Below are 21,534 nucleotides of genomic sequence, written 5' to 3'. Positions count from 1 at the left end.
TATTTTTTTTTTTTTGCCACATTGGTCATTATTTTTAAAAATTATTTTCAGTCTTAAAAAGCTTCTTACTGGTATTTCTTATTTTGCTTTTTAAAAAGCCAGAACCACATCCTCAATTTTTGTTTACTTTGTATTGCTTTAAATGAACAAGACTATAATGGTTTCAGCTGTAACATTCAGGCTCTGATAATGTGGTATTGATATTTCCATAAATTCTTTGATTTATTTGAAAGATTAAATATTTTCAGTCTTTAATAACTTCATAATTAATTTCAAATTTATTCTCTATGATTAAGACTATTACTTGGTCTAATTTTTATCTTCTTTGATTACAATAATCATTTAAAATTATTGATTATAACAGCCAACACTTAAAGATTATTAACTTGTTTTTCTCTGATGATCTATTGGGAGAAGACCACCATTGCAGGAATTATTTTGGGTACATACATGTATCTACTGTAGTAATTATGACACTTCTTTATACTTCTATTTCTTCACTACTTTTAGGTTTCCCCGTAGTCATGGAGAGTGAACTGAATTAAACTCTTTGCATTCATTTAGCACTTACTACGCATTTATTCAATAAATTGTGAATTTGTTTCAAAGCTCTATACAAATTCTTTTCCTGGTTGATAAAACCAAATTTTGTGCCTGCTTTGATACAAATACTCTGTGATGTGACTTTATTTCTCAAAAATTCATAAATCAACTAGATATTACCAATTATAGTAGAAAAACAATACATAACTTTATTAATACTTTTATATGTTAATACTTTTTATTTAAGAATGAAAGATTTACATCCTGAGTGAGGTAACTCAGACACAGAAAGACTCATGCACATAAGTACAGCATAATTATGCTACAATCTACAGCGCTATGGAGGCTAGGTAATAAGGAGGGCTCTAGGAGAAGATGCATGGATCTCCCTGGAGAGGGGAAATAGAATAGATTTGGCTGTTGGACTGGGGGGCAGGTAGGATGAGAAGAGGAGGGATCAAGTGGGGGGGAAGAGACTACTGGAATTGGTGGGGGGCACTTGCGTGGCAATATGGAAACCTAGTGCAGTGGAAATTCCTTGGAATCCACGAAGGTGACTTTGGCGAGGACTCCTAGTAATCAGGCAAGGCTTCCATTAGTAGGACTGAGACACCAACCCAACCACAAAACCTTCAATGTATAATCTGTCCTGGGGCAAAGATGGTTTAGAGCTTGAGGGAGTGGCCAACCAATGACTGGTCTAAATTGAGGCCCATGCAATAGGAGGGAACCTATGACTGACGCTGTCTGGATGGCCAAGAACCAGATTGAGGCTTGATAACCCAGAGACCTAAGGTAGAATCACACAGGGCTGGCAAATTAAAAAAAAATATTCCTAATAATATTGTTTGGTGCCTAGCCAAATCATCATCAGAGAGGCTTCCTGAGGCAGCTGATGAGGGCAGATACTGAGACCCACAGTCAAACATTATTAGGTGGAAAAAGAGCCCAAACTGGAGAACTCCATCAGGAACCTCCCCCCTCAGAGTTTGGGGAATCCTGCAGAAGGGTGGGAGGAAAGATTGTAGGAGCCAGAGGGATGGCTCTGTGCCAGATCATCTACATACATGCTGTAGTTGTTTAGCTTGGGGTGTTTATAGGATGGGACTCCTAACAATGGGAGTAAGGCTATCTCTGAGTCTTTTGCCTGCTCTTGGGACCCCTTTCCACATACTGGTTTCTCTTGTCTAGCCTTTATATGAAGGGAGGTGCTTAGCCTTACTGTAACTTGATATACCATGTTTGAGTGATATCCCTGGGGGGCCTGCTCCTTTCTGAAGGGAAAAAGAGATTTGTGCCTAGTCTTGCCATGTTTGGTTGATATCACTGGGAAGCCTGTTTTTTTCTGGAAGAGTAGAGGATCTGGGGGAGAGGGATAATGAGGGGGCCTGGGAGAAGTAGAAGGAGGGGAGGGTGCAGTTGGAATGTATTGTATAAGAGAAGAATAAATTTAAAAGAGTGATAGGGGATACCCCTCTGTATGCTGTAAATATGTTTTATCACCACTGGTTAATAAAGACGTTGCTTTGGCCTATGGCAGGGCAGAATAGAGGTAGCTGGGAAATCCAAACAGATAAAGGGAGAAAGAAGGTGGAGTCTGAGAGATAACAGCAGCTGCAGCTGCCAGAGAAACAAGACGTGAGGTAACACCATGGTCATGTGGCAATACAGATTATTAGAAATGGGTTAATTTTAGATGTAAAGGCTAGTTAGTAATAAGCCTGCGTCACTGGCCAAACAGTTTGTAATTAATATTAGGCCTCTGAGTGGTTATTTGGGAACAGGCGAGTGGGAGAGAAACCTCCAGTTACAAATGGCATGCCAATGTGAGGCTCCCAAATTTCCATAGGGCCTGAGGAAAAAAAAATGAGGGAAGTTCTAAATGCACAGAAATGGATCTAAACTGGGCTTCCTAGTTTCACAGTCTCATGCCAGCAGCAGTACAGAGACTGCAACAGCTGCATGCAAGATAGAGCTGGCACCAGCCTCCATGAGCTAAGTGATGTGGTGGGTTTCTGCAGTCTCACACAGGCCTCGGTACAGAGAGGCTAATCACACTGTGTGCCAGATTTACCTTCTTCTCATACAGACAAAAAAAAAAAAAAAAAAAAAAAAAAGGTTTGTGGGCCAATGGCAGCACTGGGGTGGCGCATAAGTGTGTTGCTTGTTGCTACCCCTGCCATGTTGAAAAGACAAGCGGGGTGGAACCAAGAGCCAAAGCGCTTGCTTTGGTCCTAGACACATCTGCTTACCAGCATAAACCAGTAATCAAACAATGACTACAGATACGTAATAAAGACAGATTCAGAAAAAAAAAAACCCTCTAAAGTGGTCATAGTGTGTTTTTAAAAATGTACGTAGGCTTGGGAGAGAGAGCTATAAAAAGAAATAGTTTAAAAAATAAAAGTCTTTAAAGAGATGGCAAAAATAATATAGAAGAAAAAAGCCATGTAATGATAGAAAATACACAAGGAGTCTGGATCCTGTATAGTAAGTACTGTGTTGATTTTGAATTTTTTAATGGCTGATAAAATGACAAGGGACAGCTGCTGAAAGACATGGGATTGAAAGAGACTGAAAAAATATGCCAACCTAAATATTTTAAAAATGCCTTAACTTTAAAACAGATGTCAAAAATATATTTGTAAAATGGAACTTAAAAGAAGCATTACTTTGGAGAAGCGGTTTTGCTTTTGTTTCCACAGGAAACAAAAGGTTATGGGTTTGTTCCAGGTTAAGATGGACCAGATTTGGTCAAGGGAGACTGCCTGAACTTTGAGAGGTGATACCTATCAACAAAGGTTATAACTGGTCTTCTCAGGGCTTGGTAATTGTCTAAAAATTTTATCAGGGACCCTAAAGATACTTTGCCCACAGACAGCAGGAGAAAACAATGTCTACACTCCCAAGAGTTTTGGGGGGTATGGATAATCTTTGGTTATTTGGTAGGCTATGAATGTTTGTTATATTTAGAGGAAAACAGGAATATAGGATAAAAAGATAACTATTAATATCAGATATTTTGCATTGACATGGATTTTGGTGTAGGAGGAGGGGTTGCTTGTTTGTCCCAGCTGCCCCAAACCAAAATAACGACACAGAAACTGTATTAATTAAAACACTGCTTGGCCCATTAGCTTTAACTTCTTATTGGCTAACTCTTAATTCTACCCATCTCCATTAATCTGTGTATCACCACGAGGTCGTGGCCTACCAGTAATTAAGCATGTCTATCTCTGGTGGCGGCAGCTCCATCCCATCTCTCTGACTCCGTCTTTCTTTCTCCTAGCATTCAGTCCAGTCCCCCCTGCCTACCTAAGTTGTGCCCTATCAACAGGCCAAGGCAGTTTCTTTATTCATTAATGGTAATCACAGCACACAGAGGGAACTCCCACATCATTTTGGTACAGTGATATAAATTCAAATTTTGTTACACTGTATATATATTTCTATTCTTGTTTAAAGGATTTTTGTATATTGAAACAAATTTAAGGTCAATTTTGCTATACTCTATGTATATTTCTACTCTTGGTTAAGGTATTATGTTTATGTGGTACATTTAAAAATATATAAGCCAGGCAGTGGTGGCACATGTCATTAATCCCAGCACTTGGGAAGCAGAGGTAGGCAGATTTCTACGAGTTTGAGGCCAGCCTGGTCTACAAGAGCTAGTTCCAGGACAGCTAGGGCTGTTACACAAAGAAATCCTATCTCAAACAAACAAACAAATGAATGAACATGTAGATGGAGCGGCGGGGCTGCGTCCAGCCATCGGCTAGCTTTACACCCTAAATAATTACACAGAAACTGTATTCTTTTAAACACTGCCTGGCCCATTAGTTTTAGCCTCTTATTGGCCAATTCTCACATCTTGCTTTAACCCATATTTAGTAATCTGTGTAGCACCACGAGTTGGTCGCTTACCAGGAGAGATCTTAACCTGTGTCTGTCTTGGAGAGGAGAAGCATGGCGATTGCCTTCTTCCTCCCAGAATTCTGTTCTGTCTACCCCGCCTACCTAATTTTCTGTCCTATTAAAGGGCCAAGGCAGTTTCTTTATTAACCAATGAAAGTAACACATAGACAGATGACTCTCCTCCATCATGAACAACCCCAAAAAACTAAAACCAGCCAAAACCAAAAATATGTAATACATAGTTAAAAATATAAACTAATAGTCATCTATAATAGTTAAACTTACAGTTATATTAGTTAGGTTTTCTAGATATGCAAAGATATATTTCAGATGGATAGGTAATCTTCAAATGCTTCAAAGACCTACAGAATATAGCATTTAAAGTATTTTAAGAACTTAGACTTTTCTTGACAGTAAAAGATGTCTGTTCCTGACAGCACCGATTACTTCATGAGATAGATGGGCATTGAAGAAGCTCCTTATGAAATCTGCTTTTAGTTTGACAAGGGTAGCCATTTGGTCAAGAAACTGCTCTTGCTCTTTACTGTATGCTTTATAAAGTTGATATGCAGGACCCAGAGGAAAATGATTGCTAAACTTTGTCAAAACAAGGTGGGATGGTCCTTTAGGGCTCCTGCTTCACAGAAGAAACTGCCAGACATTGTGTAGGACACAGAGGAAAATGACTGACAACCTTCCAATATTACAGTCTTACAAATTTCTTGATTCATTTAAAAGTCTGCTCGATACCAGGGGCTTTTAGGCCCCAATGTTACAGGTCAACTTTGGGTGATTGTCCAGGCAGCCAGATAATCTTTGTCATTTCTAGAGCTTTGGAAGTTGATTACAATGCACTTCCTGGTTACTAAGGTAATATTATATCCTTCTGGGGTCTTTGATGGAGTTGAAGACTGGACAGTTATAATTTTAGCTTTCCTTAGTTATGATAAGAGATAAATTATATATGAAACTTTAGACTTACAAAGATAGGATAGAGTATTTAATTTTGACAAATACAAATAGACTAAATATTGCAACTGTAATTCTTGTTTGATACATGGTTTTGTTATATGTAATTTTACTATGTTAAAGTTAAAACCTTGCTTTTCAATTAGAAAAGGGAAGATGGTGTGGGATACCCTTCTGTATGCTGTGAATATGATTTATTACCATTGGTTAATAAAGAAGCTGCTTTGGCTTATGATAGGGCAGAATATAGCTAGGTGGGAAATCCAAATTGATAGAGAGAGAAAGAAGGTGAAGTCTGAGAGCCACTAGGAGCTGCCAGAGAAACAAGATGGGAAGTAACGCCACAGTCACATTAGATTAATAGAAATGGGTTAACTTAAGATGGGAAAGTTGAGTTGGTAATAAGACTGAGTCACTGACCAAACAGTTGTAATTAATATTAAGCCTCAGAGTGGTGAATTGGGAACTGGTGGGTAGAAGAGAAGCCTCCATTACAAAAGAGATTTGTTTTAATTTGTGTAAATGTATGTATGTGTTTGTGTTAATATATACACACACACACACGTATGCGCGCTTGTATGCACATGCCTGTACAGGTACATAGTTTTGGGTAAGTGAAGAAGCTGGAAGATGTTGAATATCTTGGAGCTGGAGTTACAGGCATTTGTAGGATGCCTGGCATGTTACATGGTGTTGAGATCTATAGTCCAGTCCTCATTATTGTACAGTAAATACTCTTTAACTTCTGATCCATCTTTCTATACTTCTAATCCTGAATCTTCGACACCAAGAAGCATTGGATGGTGGCAGGTGCTTAATAAAGGCCACTAGACAGAGTCAGAGTGTTCCTGTGGGTTGAGGAGAGGGAACTTGTGATCCTCAGCTTAGAGCCTCCAGCTCTTTCCTCTCCTACCAGGGGTCAAAGGTCCCAGGCTTCCAGGGTCTCAGAAGTCTAAGCAGGGACAACAGGACAAGGAGCCTAAGTCAAAGGAGGATGCTCAGTGGATCTAGAGAAGAAACCTTAGCCACCAGGCCTCTTGGATTCCACTGCCAAACCATAGAGGAGCTAGAGAAGAAAAGTGATAGGGTAAAGTGGGGTGGGTGGGGTTATGATACAGCATTCTAAATAAAAATTTTCTAAGGGGAAATGAAAAAGTATTTTAAAAAAAATTTAGTTTATTTTCATATGAGTAAACATGCCATTTTAAAAAATGTTTAACCCATTGAATCTCAGACAATGCAAACTGTCTATTAAATCCTATTCCACACTGAAGCATAAAAAGCCTAGGCAGATAATGACATTCTTTGCACTTCAGCATGGATTCAATTTTTCATGACATGTTTTATTTGCATACTTGAAAAACATTCTAAGAGGATTCAACTGTGTGCACTGATACTATTATCTAGTTAAGTTTTCTATGTCAAAATAATAACACCACTCTTCAGTTTATTTTCTTTCTTTTTGGATACAGGGTCTCACTGTGTAACTCTAACTACTAGCTTGCTATTTAGACCAGGCTGGTTGCAGAGATTTGCCTGCCTTTGCCTATAGAGTGCTGGGATTAAGGCCATCTGCTACCCTGACCAACTCAGCTTATATTTTCAATCTGAAAAATTCAAAAAGTATACAAATAAGGTTCTTAAATTTACAGATCGTGTAAATGTTTTAAACCCTAGCAAATCTCAAGCAACATATGTTTATGTTAGTATCTTTGTACTGATTAGTTCATGAAGTTGCTCCTCCAGTAATTCATATTCATGAAAGGACAGAAAGGGAATACTGGAGTCTACCTCAACGGTCAACTGCTGATTTTTATGATCAAATTATACTTCTGTGCCCATTTAGGAATTTTATACCACATTTCTAAGAACGAAACAAATATGGAGTTAAATATGAGGCCATAATTGGAGAAAATAATTTTGTTCGAATTTTAGCTAAACTGTTAAGTACTTTTGAGTAATTTTCTCAGAAAAAAAAAATAGTATGTTGTTTCCTTCTACCACTTAGGAAATCACTACTGGCTCAAAAAGTACATTTCTTTACATTAATCTTATTATAATGCAAACTTGTAAGATAATTTTGTAATTTCCATTCTTTTGCAAGTTGGAAATTACAATGATAATTGGTTTAAGGATTAAAAAATCAAGAGATTTTTACCCCCCGAGACAGCGTTTTCTCTGTAGCTTTGGAGCCTGTCCTGAAACTAGCTCTGTAGACCAGGCTGGCCTTGAACTCACGGAGATCTGCCTGCCTCTGCCTCCCTAGTGCTGGGAGTAAAAGCGTGTACAACCAATGCTCGGCTCAAGTGATTCTTAGAGCAATGTTAAGATATTTTATTAATCTTAACTATTTTCTTTCACATTTTAAATGAGAAAAAATACAATATCTTAATATTTTAAAACCACTTCAAATAAAGGGAGAAAATGAAAAGCATTATTACAATTTTTTTAAAAAAACACTGAAACAGAGGCATGAGTTAAAGATTAAAAACCAAAAACAATGCAGATAGCCTCTTTTCTACACTGAGACCTGAAGATCACAGACTTCCTTTCAATCCCCTAAATGTTTCAGCCAGGTGGATCTCTGGAGGCATTTTAATTTTTCAACGTATTAATGAACTGAATTATTTATTTAGCTGATGGTTTCTTGTAGTACAAACTAAATTAAGACTTTAAACCACAAAGCATGGAAACACATGCCAGCACCTTACCTTGGCACACTGCATGTGATTGCAGCCTTCATTCTTCTGTATTGGAGACTTACAGTTTGCACAAGGCTTGGAGTTAGTTAACAACCACAGACAATTGGCAGCATCCTCATAGGCTTCACTGACTCCAACAACTTTAAGATATAGAGGACAAACATCAAAACATATTATTAAGCATATGATTCCAGGTAGAAGGGAACTAGACTTTTCTTTGCAGGCTGTCTCTCCAGTGTAATAATGTATTTCTTTTTCATATTAGTGTTTATGGAGAAACTTTTACAACTGCTTCAATTTCAATAATATAAGGACTTCTGTTCCAAAATTATTCTTGGAAAATCTACTTGAAATGAGGTTTCTCTGTAAATCTATACAAATAAACTGGGGAAGAATCAAAGTTTTATTTTTAAAAGTATGTGCTTTGTTTAAATTAACTATTATACCCAAGAAAATTTTAGAATGACTACGTTAGATCTAATGTTCTCAATCTGGGGGTTAAAAAAACATTTCACAGGGGTCTGCTAAGAAAACATATAGCTCTGACAGAACCAAAACATATATTTCTTAGGAACTAAAATACTGTTCCTCTGTCTGTCTCCTGGCAGGTCTGCCCACACGCAAATACACTCACATACAAGTAACCAAAGGTTGACAACCATTGTGCTATACTATAATTTATTTAGATTTTAATTATTTTAGATGTTTATTTTGTTCTATGTGCATGACTATTTTGTCTGCATGTATGTGTATCACATACAACTTGGTGGCTGCAGAAGAGTGTTGGATCCCTTGCAGTTGTAGATGATTGTGAGTTACCTTCTGGGTTTGGGATCCACATCTTCTGCAAGAGCAACAAGTGTCCCTAACCATTGAAAAATCTCTCTAGGCCCTGAACTATACTCTCTAAAACAGGCTAGTTGCAAACAAAATTATCAGGAATTTTTCCTAGTGGAAATCATTAAACACCAACATCTGTTTTGTGAGACAACTTGCTATGCATCGTCCAGGCCACCTACAAACCCAGAATTTGGCTTTCAGCCTTCAGAGTGCTGCAAACATGCAAGAGCACCATTTTTTTCTTTTTCTTTTTTAAATCTTTGATTATTTCAGATAAACAGATCCAAGGGTATATGCCTAAAAGTAAACATCAGTTCTTTTATTTACCCATGCTTGTAAGTCATTTAGAGAGCTCAGACTTAAGTCTACTGGGTGGACTGTCTTCAACACCCTCTGGCTAGCTAACTTACAGAACATCACTGATTCCACTTCTGACTCTTCCATGTCCTTTCCATCCCCACTTTTAGTTGTCTGAGCTAGTGCCCTCCACATCTCTTTCCTGGACAACAGATGCACAGGAAACTAACCCTTCTTCGCAGTTCCTTCTCCCTCCCACTTTCAACAACACTGACTACAGAGTGATCTTTGAAAAATAAAATTCTGCTTTCAATCTTTCATTTGCTTCCCCTTGACAAAGGACTACAAGATAAAAATCAAATCGCTTTAGTAAACAGTGTGAAGTCCTTTATGACTTGACCCATTCACTTGGCAGGTTTTTCTAAGGGACTAGGGATGTATGGCTCAGTGGGGAAGTGCTTGTCCCACACCACCTTTATCAATTGTCTTCTTAAATTCATCTGTGATCTTAAGGAATATTATGGTTTTTAAAGATTCTAAGCATTCCATTTTAACTTCCCCCCAACAATTTAAAAAGTAAAATTAAAATTCTGTTTGTCCTGTAAGAATGGCAGGGATCTGTGGGTTGTCTTTTCTACCTCTGCACTGGGTAGCCTTACTTTTTCTGTAGTGAAAATGATGTCAGGAAAGTCACCTAAGAGTCACTGTAAGTGGCCATTCAAGTCAAGCTTTGATTCCCTGCATTCTCTAAAAGAAGGTACAGTAAGTAAGGTTTGAGATGTATTGTTCAAAGCAGGGGAGAAACCAGACTGTTTAAAAAGAAATGTTTTCCCAGTTCTTACATACAAGACAAAGAAAAGGAACAGAGATTGGGGCTAACTGATTCTTATGAAGTGGCTCTAAATGTGAACAAGGGTTGGGTACTAGGAGTTGCCCTTCCATGGAACCTGGCAGCAGAGAGGAGCTGTTTTGCTGCACTGATCCTGCAAGCTACCTCTATATGTCTGCATCTACAACACTACAGCACCAGCTTTTGCCTATATAATACTGGTTTTTAATTTCACACAGCAAAGAGCAACAGCAGCACTAGTGAGGTGACTGGGTCATATCAGTTTCTAACCTGAGAGGAAAAGGCTGGTGGGGAGAACTCACATTGTTTGGTGAGAACAGGAATCTGAGAAGGAACTCATAATCGCTAGTGTGGTCAAGCTGTGGAGGCAATGCTGTAAAATCTAAACATATTTAAAACATCTGATTCTTGTTTAAAAGAAGGAGCCTTTCTTCTCTTTTCAATATCAACATTATTTTTAGTTTAGAGATTCTAGCATATTCTTATGATCCGTATTGTTCATTGTTATAATATATAAAGCACAATGCCATGCAAACAAAACCGCTGTATGAAGCACAACAGAGCACTTTTCTTCCACCCTTGGAGAGAAGGCTCACTTCTAATTACATTCCAGGGCTGGTATGATGGTGATCAGGAACTGGCTAGCTGCTACTGTAACGAAACTTCTGGGGATCTGCTTTCTGTGCATCCACTTCTTTGAATCTGCCCTTCTGAGCACCTGTGATATGTCTTATATACCTTGATCTTGTTTTGTTAATAATTTGATGTGCTAGAGTCTCGTGACAAGAAATATTAGCTTCATTTAATAGTGTCAGAGTATAACAGAATCTAAGCCTCTTTAACAGAACCAAAATGTATACAGCCAGTGCACACACACATGCACATCCCTCTATATGCACTTGTATACAGACCACACACTTTTAAAGACTTGTTTCATTTAATGACTATATAAATGGTCTGCAAATTTTATAAATTTACCATTTCACCAGACAATAACTATATCCACTTCTTGCTCTGATTAAACACAACAGAATCAATTTACTGCTTTAAAAGACTAGTCAATTGTTTATATGAAATCCTCTGAACTGATTTTTGGTATTTTTAAAATACTTTTTCTGATTAATTTGATTGTGTCACTTCTTTTGAATTTTAGCACTCAAGGACTAGAAAACTGGGCTTAAGAGGAAAAAAAAAACCCACAAATTTAAAATTTGGTAAAAAAAAATGTTTATGACAGCTGAGTGGGGTGGCATATGCCTGAATCTGAGCTATTTAGGAGGCAGAGTCAGGAAGAGCACCAGTTTCAAGTCAGCCTGGATAAGTTAGTAAGAAACTGTCTTAAAAATGTTATTTTTCGTTGTACGAAGCAAATAGAGTAACCTTGGAGTGTGACACAAGTATAGTGAGTAGACACCTAGGCTTCTCCTGGCAACAGTGCAATCTTGGTTTGGTGCCTCTTCAGTAGGGAAGTACAGGTGGACATTCTTTCTTCTAGCCTGTTTTCTAACATTCTTTCCATCTTTCTGAATCAAAATTTCATTTGGACAATTCAAAGAAAAAAATTTAAGTTGCAGTCTATCTGTCTCTGGCCAATAGAAATATCACGCATCTCACTGCTAATCTTACACTTCTTTCCTCCTCTCTTCCCATAGGATCCTTATCATGTACAAGGATAGTTTTTCCTAGGTCCAACACTAACCTCATCTTGCCAGTGAGTGCTCTTACCCTCCCTCCAGAGTAGTTCTAAAATGGTGAGGGACAGTGTTGTGCTGTCTTAACTGAAACACTGCCTCTGGAAGAGGGCAATTCAGGAAGAAGATGATATTCACAAGTCTCAGGGAACTCCTGAAAGTTACAAGATTCACAAGGCCCTGTCCCCAAGGTTATATCAGAAGTCACAACTACTGGGGAGAAAAGACACTCCAACCAGCTGAGCTGTTGTCAAGCAGGAACTCCAGGAACACAACTTTTATGTCATCACAAACTGAGGTCAATTTCCTCATGACACAGCTGCCTTGGAGCCCACCATGCTACAAGTAGTCCCAATAAAGCCACCAGATCACTAAGCTAGACTGGGTGGATTTGTTTCTCTGCCACAGGTGCCCCGTTTGGACTAAATAGATATCTCTTCATATGGTCCCTAGAAATGTGATACAAGTAATTCTAACTATAAATTCCCCTCTAGTAACTCTAACTAAGAAAGTGGAAGAGTTGTATGATAAAAACTTTAAGATGCTGAAGAAAGAAACTGAAGAAAGTACCAGAAGATGGAAAGCTCTCCCATATTCATGGATTGGTAGGATTAACATAATAAAAATGACCAACCTACCAAAAAATCTACAAATTCAATGCAACTCCCAATAAAATTCCAACACAATTCTTCATATATCATGAAATAACAATTTTTCATCTTTATATAGAAAGACAAAAAATCCAGGGTAGCTAAAACAATCCCAAATAAAAGGACTGCTGGAGGTTTCACCATCCCCAATCTCAAATTATACTACAGAGCTGTTGTAATAAAAACATCATGATATTAGCACAAAAACAGAAACACTGATTAGTGGAAGCAAACTGAAGACCTAGACATAAATTCACACACCTATGGATACCTGATTGTGACAAAGAAGGCAGAAATACATAATGGGAAAAAAGACAGCATCTTCAACAAGTGGTGCTGGTCAAACTCCATGATTTATAAAGCCAAATGAGTTGCTTAGACAATGTTTTGCATCATATTTCCTGGGAGGGAGTCTAGTTGCATTCAACAGAGAAGACAATGTCAGACCACAGTCACAATACTGTCCCATCCAGATACAGTCTGGTGAACCAATGTGTTTACTGGGGAATCACTTATAGGAACATAGGTGACTCAAAAGTCAGGTAAGCATGGATGATGACTAAAAACGCTGCAGCCCCCAAATTCTATTACACAAGGAACATGCAAACATTCCCTGCCAGTTTCCTGTGGTGGATTCAATGAGAAATGTTCCCTATTAGTGGCGTTGTTTGGGAGGCTTAGCTGATATGGCCTTGATGGAGGAAGATGTCACTGGGGCAGGCTTTGAGGGCTTAAGGCCTTGTCCTACTCCAGTTCATTCTCTTTGCTTCATGCTAGTTGATAAGATGCAAACTTTGAGCTTGTGGCCTTAGCTGCCATGTGCTGCCATCATGGATACTTCTTTCTCTGGAACCCTAAGCACACACACAAAAAAACTTCTTCCTTCTCTTGCTTGCTCATGGTGCTTTATAGAAAATAATTAATAAATATCCTTTAAAAATATTTCTCCAAATACTTGCTTTGCATATCAAACCACATACTTAGGCCATATTCTGTTTTAGAATAAAATAGTATGCTAGACTAATTACATCTGGTAGCATAGCAATCTTCAAGCAACTAGGAAACATGCTAGATTTAAAACAATGACACTGAATTTTCTTCAAACTCCTGTGTCTGTTTACGTCCACCTGATCTGAACTACTGCCTGCACAGCTCCATCACTCAGCACAGCACCCTGCATTAAGGACTGAACTTCAGGCCTTCAGTACACCATGCTGCTTCACAAAGCTACCTCACCCTGCCCGTTAGTGTGTTTCTTATTTTGGTCCACAGAAGAGCACTGACGAGGTCTCAAATGTGCAGTTTAAGCATCAGATTTGTTCCTCTTCTCCCGAGATTACTGCCTCCATGCTCCCCTTCCCCACAGTTCATCACAGGAATAATATTCTCTTACAATATTTGTGACACTTATATTATTGAAAACATAAGTGTTAAGAGTATGCATAGTATCTAAATTTTATATTGTAACACAAACAGTACTTAAATAAGGAAGACACCATTTAAAATAAACAAATTACTAACTTTTCCTAGCATTTCTCCTGAGCATGAGACAAGTACTTCTAGAATTCCACTGAACATCTCCAACCATTTATCCCGCAAGTACCACACATTCAACATGTCTACATCAAGGGCCGTTCTTTTTCCTAGAAAGCAACATCTTTAGCTGAACTTGCTAACTCTGACTAAAGGTATAATGGTCTATCTTATGACACAAATTAAAAACCTCAATTTCTCAATCACTGGTCTCTCCATCCTTTAAGCTAGCCCTACAGTTACCAGCTATTCTGATAAAAATAGGTTTGATAAACACCATGTCCCTGGATAAATACTGTACTCCATGGCAGCAGACAACATGAACCTCAGGGATCTGCAATACTGAGGACCAGCCCTTGGTCAATGTGAGATTCCCTTCCATAAGGCCAAAGGTCTCATAGCTCCAGCCTCTCTCCAAGTGACACTTCTGATAAAAGCACCTTAGCCTCTGAATAGAAGCCCCGAGGAAAATTCAGTCTCTTGCCTCCATGAGAGCCTGAAGCACCCTTTCTCCCTTCAATCCCAGTTCCAGCTATCTGTTCTCGCATTTCCTTAACTGTATGCTAGCATATGCCATATAATAATCTGACAGTGTCTTCTAGTCCCTGCCTTCCCTAAAGGCTGATGCCATCTTTATTATGTGTTTGTTCTGAAGTATAGATTCACCAAGTGAATTCTTACTAGCTCCATTATCTAAAACACATAAGACTCTCACTAAATCTTTACTTACATTACTTTAATAGGAAATAGTTGCTGTCAAATACTTTAGAAAATGGAAATTATTACAAAGAAAATACATTTATTTGTTAAATATGGGAATTGCTATTAGGAAAAATGCAAAAAGGAATCCTTCAGAAATTCAAATCTATTCTGTCACTCGATATATGCCTTATGTCACTCAATCCAGGGGTCATCTCATCTGCAAAATGGGATTACTAACATCACTTCATATCCTTTCCACAACGGAGCAGAGATGCATTTATAGAAGTTTCAGAATCTGAATCAACTAAGCAGGTGTCCTGGCTCATTTTGTGTGTCAGTTTCACACAAGCTAAAGTCATCAGAGACTAATGAATCTCAGTTGAGGAAATGCCTCCATGAGATCCAGCTGTAAGGTATTTTCTTAATTAGTGAACAATGGGGGAGGGCCCAGTTCATGGTGGGTGGTGCTGCCCCTGGGTTGGTGGTCCTGGGTGTTGTAATAAAGCAGACTGAGCAAGCTAGGGAAAGCAAGCCAGTAGGCAGCCCCTCTCCATGGCCTCTGCATCAGCGCTTGCCTCCAGGTTCCAGCTCTGACTTCCTTCAATGATAAACTACAATGCTGAAGTGGAGGCCAAATAAACCAAACCTTCCTTCCAATTTGCTTTTTGGTCATGGTGTTTTGTCATAGCAACAGAAACCCTAACTAAGGCAGAAAGGTTCATAGAGATGGAAGCAGAAAGCATGGGGCCTCCATGGGTCTGCATTAGGACCTCTGCGTATATGCTACGGCTATTAATTTGGTGTTTCTGTGGAACTCCTAACAGTGGGAACAGATGTACCTCCAAATCTTTTGTCTGTTCTTGAGATTTCCTCCCTCCCCCCACCTATTAGGTTGTCTCCTCCTGCTTGATATTAGGGCTTTTGTTTTGTATCTTATTTTGTTGTGTTTGTCTCTTGGAGGCCTGGTCCTTTCTGAAGGGAAATGGACAGGGAGTAGATCCAGGGGAAAGGAGAACTGGGAGAAGTGGAGGGAGGGGATGTGGAGGTCAGAATATATTGTATGAGAGAGGAATCTATTTTCAATAATAAAAAAGTATCAGTGTTTAAATAAATGTACAGAACTGCATAGTACCAAGAAATTAATATTTTACTGGAAGTTTCAGGGAAATAAGTGTTTTTCTTACTACAGATCATAACACTTATCTTGTAAGTACAGAAAAAACAAGGTGGCCCACTAAAGGATGAAAAGGGCTTGGTGAAAAGGTTAAATATGACCCTCACTTGCACCTTAGGTTAAAATGTCTTGTTACAATCAAAGATCTGCCTGTGATTCTGCCCTGTATAAACCCATCTCCTAAAGGATCTACGTGAGAGAGGCCATGCTGAACATGGGGCCTGGCAAATTTGAAAATTTCTCTTAAATAAAGATTATGAATGCCCATAGGAAATATGTAGCGCAGCTATGCAAAGTTCCACTTACGTTCCTCTGGCTTCATTTCAGTTATTTTTTGTAGCCAATTTTTCCATGTTTGGCAGTCACAAGGCTCATGTGCTTCACCAAGGCACTCCCTAAAAAACAAAACAGGAAAGTTATTGAAAATAGTCCTCATCACTATTTGGAATCAAACCTGTGGATGGCCAATATTAATCCAATTTTAAAATTGAAAAAACTAAGGCACAAATGAGATATGAAGCATTTCCAAAATGGATTTGAAAATGGGATTCCAAAGCTGGACAACTCTAGTTCAGTCTTTGAACACAGCATGGTTACACACTTTAAAGTACAACTTAGTTTTGCAGCTGTAGGAGCTATAACACAGCTATTAATCACTTCTAACTATTGTTACTCAGGTATGATCTTTGTTAGCTCACCGCCATTCTCTTAGACTCATTAGAGCAGGCCCAGAGACCTGGTAACTACATCACGAACACTCCTCCTTCATTGTAGAGTCTGGGAAGCTCTGTGTAAGGAACTCGTCTTGTTTCATCTACCTGTGTTCACTCACTGCAGACTGCCCCAGTGCTGGGGTTACAGACACCTGCTTTTATGTGGGGTTGGTGTCCAAACTCAGGCCCTTATGTTTGCACAGCAAGTGCTTCATCCACACAGCCATTTCCCCAGCACTGAAAAGTCATATTTCAACAGTTACATTTACCTCCAAAGTCTCTGGTAACTGCCAGTGCAAGCAAAAAAAAGTTACTTTTACAGGGATTTTGCAAATTAGATATAAATAACTGAAAATATCAATCATTCGTTTGTAATTCAATTACACATTCATTCTATGAATATATTAGAGTTCAAATATTAAGAGTCTAAACCCTTTATAAAATCACTCATTTTGATTCAACATGGTGTAATATTGTGTTCTAAAATGTGTCATTAGGGAAAGAAACTCCAAAAGCTGGACATATTAACACCACTGCTACTACCTTCTTAAATAAAAATCTTATTTGTAAAGGTTAAGTTTGTTAAGACATACCAGTTGGCTTAGATAATGCCTTACAAACTAAGAGGTAATATTTCACTATATTTAAAGTATACTGATAATGATTTTAATTCATACTCATTAGCATAATTATTACTGAAAACTAGAAATAACAAGTGTTGGTGAGGGTTCCAGTTTAAAAAACTGGAACTCTTGGGCACTACTGATACAAATGCTAATGATGTAGCTGTCTGGGCAACAGCTTAGTGGTTTTCTACAGCGTGAAACAGAACTACTGTATAACTCAGAAATCTCATGCTCAGGTATTGTATTATGATGTGTTTCTTTTCTCTGACAAAGTAACAGCATGACAGAAGCATCTTGGGAGAGGCAGGTTTACGCTGAGTTTAATCAGGGAATTCATCATCATGGTAGAGAAGGCATGGGGCTTGGGTCCCACCTGTGACACAGCCAGCAACCCACTTCCTCAGGCTTAGGCCCCATGTCTCAGAGGCTCCATAAGGCCCCAAAACAGTGCATCATCTTGGGACCAGAGGCTCAAACATATGAACTTCATTTTGCTAAAGGAAATAAGCAAGATACAAAAGGATAAAAACTGCATATTTCACTACTATTAAAGTAGAGTAGGGCTAATTTATAGACAAAGAAGACAAAATAATGATTTTGTCAATGGTTGTTGGGGAAAGAAGGAGGGAGAAGTGCTCTTTCAGAGTCACAGGTTCTCCGGGAATCATGAGGAAGGTAAGAGGTGGGAGTCACACTTAATAGCAACTTAAAAGTTACTCAAAACAGCTAGGTTGTTTAAAAACACTAGTGCACGTGCTATATGCTGTGAAGTGCAGACTCAGATCTGTGATAACTGCAAACTTTCACTATGCACCCTGGACTAGCAGGCAGAAGTAAGGAGTACATGCTATAGCCAGAGAGAAGCAGTGCTCCTATCTGGTGCTTGAGAATTCGTGTTGGAATGCAGAAGGTACATTTCTTGGCATTCATTATTTTTAAAGCCTACTTGTTAATTATATTTCAAGAAAGCAGAAAACAAAATCCTAAGGTGCAAAAAAGTTATACATCTTCAGCAACTATAAGAAATGAGTGAAATCAATAAACATAAATTAGTTCCATTAAGTTCTTTTCACCCACCCCTGGAGTGGTGGAGTTTAAATAGCATATTCACTATCTTTTCCTTGAAGAATCAATAACAGTATATTGGTCCTGCTGTAAAAATATACTTTGAGAGGAAAAAGAAAATTAAGGAGGAAAAACCCAATGCTGTAAAACAGAATCTAAAAAGCCAATCAACACTTCTTCAAAAGGCCGTAATTGCTTATCGGTGTGCATGGCTCTCTATAACTGTGTGGCATTAGAGAGCAACAAAAGGCCTTCCTTCCCAGGTTTACTGTGGCTGCAGGTGCCAGCCCAATCAGTGATGTGTCCAGGGTGTGATGACAGTTTGGCAGTTCCCATGGACACTGAGAGTGGGTGTAAAGGAGACACTTCTAAGAAGCTCCAGGAAGGACTGCCAAGTAGAAAGTGAACCATGGCTGCTATTTAATGCTATTTTTGAGCACTAACTCATCTGTGAGAAGAGGTTTGGACTCCAGAGTATTACAACAAAGGATACTAGTTAGAGTAGCTTGTTGATACTCTAGGTTGAGAAGTAGTCCTGCTGATATCATGAAGCTAAATTCTTTGATTTTTTTTGTACTTCTTAGATGTGGTTTCCTGTCTAAGTGACTGACTTTAAACCGGTTACTCTTCTTGTTTCAGACTCCTAGGTTTACAAGGATGCACTGCTACAACTCACTCCTAAAGAAGTTTAAATTGCTGAATGCTATCTGGTTGCCTATTGGAATTGTATCTCAGGAGTCTATAGAACATGGTATGGAGGAGGATCTTGGCTAGAATTATCAATGGAATTGATCTACCAGGGTTATGAAGAAAAATGTGGGTGCCCAGAGGCTTCATCCCTGGAGGCTAACCTAACATCAACAAAACAAGGCCCTTTCTTGAAGAGTAGGTCAACGTGCACCACTGTTGGGTAGGAATATAAAGTGGCTGAGAAAGAAAAATCTTCTACTTACTCTTTAAAGTTTAATTACTTGATTAAAAAATTCTATCAAGACGTAAGAAATTTCAATTATATGTAATTATAGAACCTTAGTAATCACAAAATAGCGAGTGATTTAATTAAGAATCATCACGTTACAGTTCTAAGTCTTGAAGGCAACCTCTGGTCACTGGGTGTCTTCCTCTATTATCTGCCTGCCCATCCATCCACCACTCACCCCACCCACTCCATCCCTTTTTTGAGGCAGGATCTCTCACGAGCAAGGACTAGCTGGCAGCAAGTTCCAATGAATCCTCCTTTGTTGGCCTTGCCCAGTGCTGGTTTACAGGTGCACACCACCACTTTGGCTTTTTATTTGGGGTGGGGTATCTGAACATAGGTTCTCCTGCTTGTGAAGCAAACAAACACTTTCCCAACGAGCATCTCTCTAGCTGCTGAACTTAAATTCATAACAACTCTTTCCCAGGGGGTCACCCAAGACCCATCAGAAAACACATTATTTCTGATGGTTTTAGGAACTGAGATACTGCTCTTTTATCTGTCTCCGGCAGGTCCGCCCACGTGGAGATAAGCTCACACTGGAGTACTGAAATTGTATTAAAAGGGTTGTGCATTAGGAAGGTTGAGAACCACTGTAACAGTGGCTGCTGGTTGATCACTGAACCACACTGTGAGGCAGAGTTAAGGCTCAAATGACAGACTCTTGGAATATCATATGAACTTTACTGGAGTCAATAAATCGAACTTTCAAGCAGTGTTTGAATATGCTGTTCTATAAAGAGTATTTACAATATTTTAGCAATGACTGAGATTTGCTGTAATAAGAACACCACAATCATTATTTCCAGATCGTAAAGACCTGGGAAATGCTACTAGTCACCAGGACACTTTCACAGTCAGACACTGTCAATCAGAAAAGCCATTCTTTCCATATATGGAGCTACTAACTTAGGGGACTGATTGTACAAGGGAATTATATGTAATTATTTTATTCCCCCAAAAGGATAACTTTATTTTTAACTGGAGGATTTTTAAATAGTCTCTCTGACTATGATGTCTCCAGCGGAAAGATGAGCCATGACTGTTCCTTTACTATAATTAGGATTCACGGTCCTAGGTATGATAGCACATGTCTGCAGGTTCAGTTAAACCAATGCCCATTGTTATACAGTGTTACAAAGCCCCACCACGCTATTATGTAGAGTGTCTTTCCAGCGACACGTAATCTCTGCTTTGCTGGCACTGTGGGGGGAACCTGAGACTCCTGCACGGTAAGTTAGATGACCTACCACTCAGCTACAATCTTCCAGCCCTCTCCAGTAAACTTGAGGAAATTATTCTAAAGTAGGTTTAATTGTCTACTGACTCACAGGAGAGCCTTCCAAGTGAGTTCCAAGATTCCAAGTGCAAAAACCTGTCATTTGAGTTAAGGCCATTCTGGAGCAAGACAAAGATGATAGTATACCATGTTAAATCTTAGCTCTGGATTTGATAGCTATATGGATGCTGGTGGCCACGAAATATTTCTGACAAAGATCTTTAAATTATTTTGTCTAAGGCAAGACAGACTCTGTGCTAATTCAGAGGGCAAGAAGTTACTCAGTAGTATATGCAAGCTATAAAATGGAAAAACAGGGGACAGTCACTGGTTAAAGTCATTGCCTTCCAGTTTGTGGATACCACCTAGAGGTGATTGTCTTCACTTCAAATAACAAAAACTATTTAAAATAGGTTAAGGGGGAGAAAGCATTCTAGGTTCAAACGTTTTGGTGGCTTTTGTTCTTTGGTCATCACTGGAAAAACTTCTGAGGTTCAATAGGAAAAGTGCTTGCTGCCAAAGCATGAGGAACTGAACTCATGCTGTGGGATAATCCTTCTTACTCTGTGAATACATATACTCTCACTGGGTGGTAATAAAGCTGATTTGGCCCACAGTGAGGTGGGAAAGCAAACTGAAATACAGAGAGGAAGAAGGGCAGAGTTGGAGAGAGAGGAGCCAGCTGGCAGGAAGCAAGATGCTAGAGGACAGGTAAAGCTATGTGGCAAAACACAGATTAATACAAATGGGTTAATTACATTGTATTTCTAATTATTGGTTACTCAGGTATGATAGTTTGTTAGCTCCCGCCATTCTCTTAGACTCATTAAGCAGGCCCAGAGACCTGGTAACTACAATCACTTAAGATGAAGACTAGTTAGTAGTAAATCTGAGCTTTGGCTGAGCATTCTGTAATTAATATAAGCTTCTGTGTGTTTATTTGGGACTGGGTGGTTGGGACAAAAAGAAAGCTCTGCTCTGTTTACAAATTCAGATCCCTAGTACC

At 38.8% G+C, this 21,534-nt stretch overlaps 1 protein-coding gene across 1 annotated transcript in view; it reads right to left on the bottom strand.

Moving 5' to 3' along the window:
- Ankib1 (ankyrin repeat and IBR domain containing 1) overlaps positions 1 to 21,534 on the bottom strand; it is a 143,350-nt gene that overhangs the window by 17,319 nt on the left and 104,497 nt on the right. The window contains 2 exon segments of the mRNA XM_038318432.1: positions 8,139 to 8,269; positions 16,173 to 16,261. Coding sequence (XP_038174360.1) covers positions 8,139 to 8,269; positions 16,173 to 16,261 — 220 coding nt within the window.

This window comes from Arvicola amphibius, chromosome 2 (assembly GCF_903992535.2).
Source record: "Arvicola amphibius chromosome 2, mArvAmp1.2, whole genome shotgun sequence".
NCBI lineage: Eukaryota > Metazoa > Chordata > Mammalia > Rodentia > Cricetidae > Arvicola > Arvicola amphibius.
This window is presented reverse-complemented; position numbering and strand designations above follow the sequence as displayed.